Below are 3,364 nucleotides of genomic sequence, written 5' to 3'. Positions count from 1 at the left end.
GTCGGTTCTTCGTAAGCCGCGATCGCGCGCCGCTGACAGATCATCCTCTGCGTCCCTCAGGCGTGCACGCCTGTCGCGAGGATAACGCTGTAAGCACCAGAAATCGATTGAGTCGCGATTTTCTATAACGCGAAATAAATCCCTTTCTACGAAGTCTCAGAATACTCCGCTCATGAAAGCAGTACAAAATTTTATTAAGATTCCTGCGACCTGCGAGGAAGAATTGATTTTCTTCAGATTTTTTCAAATCTATGGTGTTTTCAGTCCGACTGAGTTTGCACCAATCTGAATTGAATCAATGACATTTTGTGTTCTCCTATTGGTAGAACGTGTTAACGTCAATCAATAGCAAAGCATTAATTCAACCCAGGTTGGTGCAAACCCCGTCGGACCAAAAATTATTAGCTATTAGTTTATTTAAATTTAATTTCTCCAAATTTTTAAAAAAGTTGATTAAGCTGCTGTTATATTAAAACTAAACGTTTCAATTGAAGCGTCATATTGCTCTATTTCATCCTCAATTTATTTTATTTATATTAATTTAGCGGTAATCTAAATTTTAAGAATTTAAAATGTTTAATTTAATAATTTATTATTTTTCTCAGTTAATTAATTTTATCAAGATAAGATCCCTCGTGATAAGAGAACTTGACTGCTATAGTGACGTTGGACTATTCATTAGACTCAAAACTATTTCATACCGAATTAACTTCAACATACAGTTTTTTGTGCAAGTGAATATTTAAATAACTCCGCACTAAATACTAACTATAATTCAGGTTTATTCTGTACCATCATGATGTGGGCAATGTTGCTGTCAGGAATCTTTCTACTGTCGGTGATATCATCTGGTCTTCCTCGAAGCATTAGTGATGTCGAAGTATCGTGTCAACAAATTAAGAAACTGTTGTAATCCAACTGTAGTAATCCAACGAAATAAAATGTTGCTCGTTTGATCGCAGGGCCGATGGAAGCGCAGTATCGATCTGAACGATATCTACTACACGAAAATGCGTCAATACAGGTTACCGAGTGAAGTTACACCGACCAGTTATCACGTGGATATCAAAATACCCTTCATCGAGAGCAATCAGTTCAACGGCCGTGTTAAGATCAATCTTACCTGGTCCGATACTAGTGACAGGATAACACTGAACGTCCATCCGAATCTTGAGATTTCAGTAGTCGCAGTCAGACTACTTAAATTACCGGGCGATGAACCGTAAGCAAATAAACCGCATAATTAAGTAATAGAAATTTCATAGTTTAAATGTAAAATGCTATTTAATAATTTAATTTTTTATGCAAAGTGAATGCATTTTTATAACATTAATTTTCATAATTCCAGTAATAATTCTTATTGTATTCGTGTTACAATGATAATAGAATATTGTTTTTTGCAAATAGTTCGTTCTCGTTATAATGAAATTTTTAAATCATAATAGAATCTAATTTTCTGTTATCTTTGTGATATAGAATGGGAGACGAATCATACTTCAATATTGCACGGACCGAACGGCAGAATAGGAAATCTTGGTACATCATCTATCTGGAACAAATGTTGAAGAATGGAAGTGCCTGTGAAGTCGATATCACATACTTTGGAAATTTTACGACTAATGAAACTACTGGCCTTTACAAAAACGCGTACATGGATTCTGAAGGTCGAAAACAGTAAGTGTAGCAAATGTCTTTTGTTACTTCTCAAAGCAAAACTTAAAAATTATATAAAGTTATCAAATAATTGTTTTGAAATTTTTGTTTCCACAAGTATACCACTGTGATTTATTTACATAATTTTTAAAACATTTGTACGATATATAAAGAAATTAAAAAAAACGTCCCATACAAAAGCTTACAGCAATATTGCTGCAATGTTTCCAATAATACTGCAATATTATTGGAATAATATGTGTTATACTAGGATAGAAGAATTCTGATTAATGGATTAAAAAACGCGGTGAGAACAGCAACTACAATTCATATTTACTTCCTTTTTATTTTTCAGTCCCTTCATCGCCACTTATTTACAATTAGATAACGCGCAGAAAATGTTCCCTTGTATGGACGAACCACCTTATAAAGCGACTTTCAAGCTGAGTGTACTTTATCCTAAAGGCTTTACAGCACGCTCGAATATGCCTGCAATGTAAGATGCTAATATTGAATCTTTCAATCTCCCCCAGAGTATTATATTGGAGCTCCATCGATTTCTAGTATAAAAAATATTCATTGAATTCTGTAAATTGTTAGCCTAAATTTTGCAAGCTTAAATATTACCGGTAAATATTACTCTTACATCTTGTCTTTTTTTAAGCTTTGGGCGTGAGTCGTCAGACAAGATTGAAGAAGAGTTTGCAGAGACACCTCGAATGTCAACAAATCAATTTGCCCTCGTAATATCCGATCTGCAGAACATCGAGCCCACGAAGGAAATTAATGAAATAAATGGAAAAAGACTGCAGGTGAAGGTTTGGGGCCGCAAAGAATTTATGGAGTCGATGCTTAATGTCCCTAATAAAGTTGTTAAAATTATTAATTATTTGCAAGATTATTTCAATAGCTCTATTGGTTTACCGAAATTGGACCTCATGGCGAATCCCATGTACAGCACTTGTAAAGCTTCCGACAATTGGGGTCTCATGTTCTTCAAGTATATAAATATCTATAAGAATAATCTCATATTTCCGCGAAGTAGCACATATAAAGTAAATAACTTTTTTCAGGGAAAGCGAACTCAGTAGTTCTCTAGTCTGGACTACTGCGAATGAACTTCTCTATCAATGGATCGGCCAATCCGTTACACCGTATCGTCGAAACGATGCGCCGGTTAACAAAGCTCTTGATTCGTTCTTAGCATCCATGGCGACAATCGACGTAAGCCTCTGATATCTTTTTTTAATTATATAACGATATCGCGCAATATATCTTTTACAACTGCAAACGCTTTCGTAGTTACTATAAAATATGTACAAATAGCAAAAATTAGTATTTTGAATGATTTTGTATTAATTCTATTTTGTAATAAAAATTATGGTATTAATTTCTGAGAAATTAATTATGTATTTCAAACAGCTCAATCCGAATGAGATGGAAGGAAAATGGCCGATGACAATGTTGTATCCTCTGTATTACGAATTTGCGCAGACAGCACCTTTTTCAAGAGTGGCTGGCATCAGACAAGAAGCAACATGGACTAAAGGTAATTAAAATAAATTACAATAATTTAATGTTTTTATAAGACAATGGATTACATTTACATACTATATTACTCATAAAGCCGACAAGGAAAAAATTTTGGTATCAAAGGTATAGTATAAAAAAAATAATTACAAATAACTATTATATATATATATATATATAT

At 33.7% G+C, this 3,364-nt stretch overlaps 1 protein-coding gene across 1 annotated transcript in view; it reads left to right on the top strand.

The window, feature by feature from the left end:
- LOC108777060 (aminopeptidase N) overlaps positions 1–3,364 on the top strand; it is a 9,515-nt gene continuing 6,151 nt past the window's right edge. Inside the window, exons 1-8 of the mRNA XM_018543856.1 lie at positions 1–89; positions 780–880; positions 963–1,222; positions 1,477–1,674; positions 2,009–2,149; positions 2,318–2,653; positions 2,727–2,877; positions 3,076–3,202. Coding sequence (XP_018399358.1) covers positions 797–880; positions 963–1,222; positions 1,477–1,674; positions 2,009–2,149; positions 2,318–2,653; positions 2,727–2,877; positions 3,076–3,202 — 1,297 coding nt within the window. The 5' untranslated portion in view covers positions 1–89; positions 780–796. The remainder of the gene's footprint in view (positions 90–779; positions 881–962; positions 1,223–1,476; positions 1,675–2,008; positions 2,150–2,317; positions 2,654–2,726; positions 2,878–3,075; positions 3,203–3,364) is intronic.

This window comes from Cyphomyrmex costatus, unplaced genomic scaffold (assembly GCF_001594065.2).
Source record: "Cyphomyrmex costatus isolate MS0001 unplaced genomic scaffold, Ccosl1.0 scaffold40, whole genome shotgun sequence".
Taxonomy (NCBI): Eukaryota; Metazoa; Arthropoda; class Insecta; order Hymenoptera; family Formicidae; genus Cyphomyrmex; species Cyphomyrmex costatus.
This window is presented reverse-complemented; position numbering and strand designations above follow the sequence as displayed.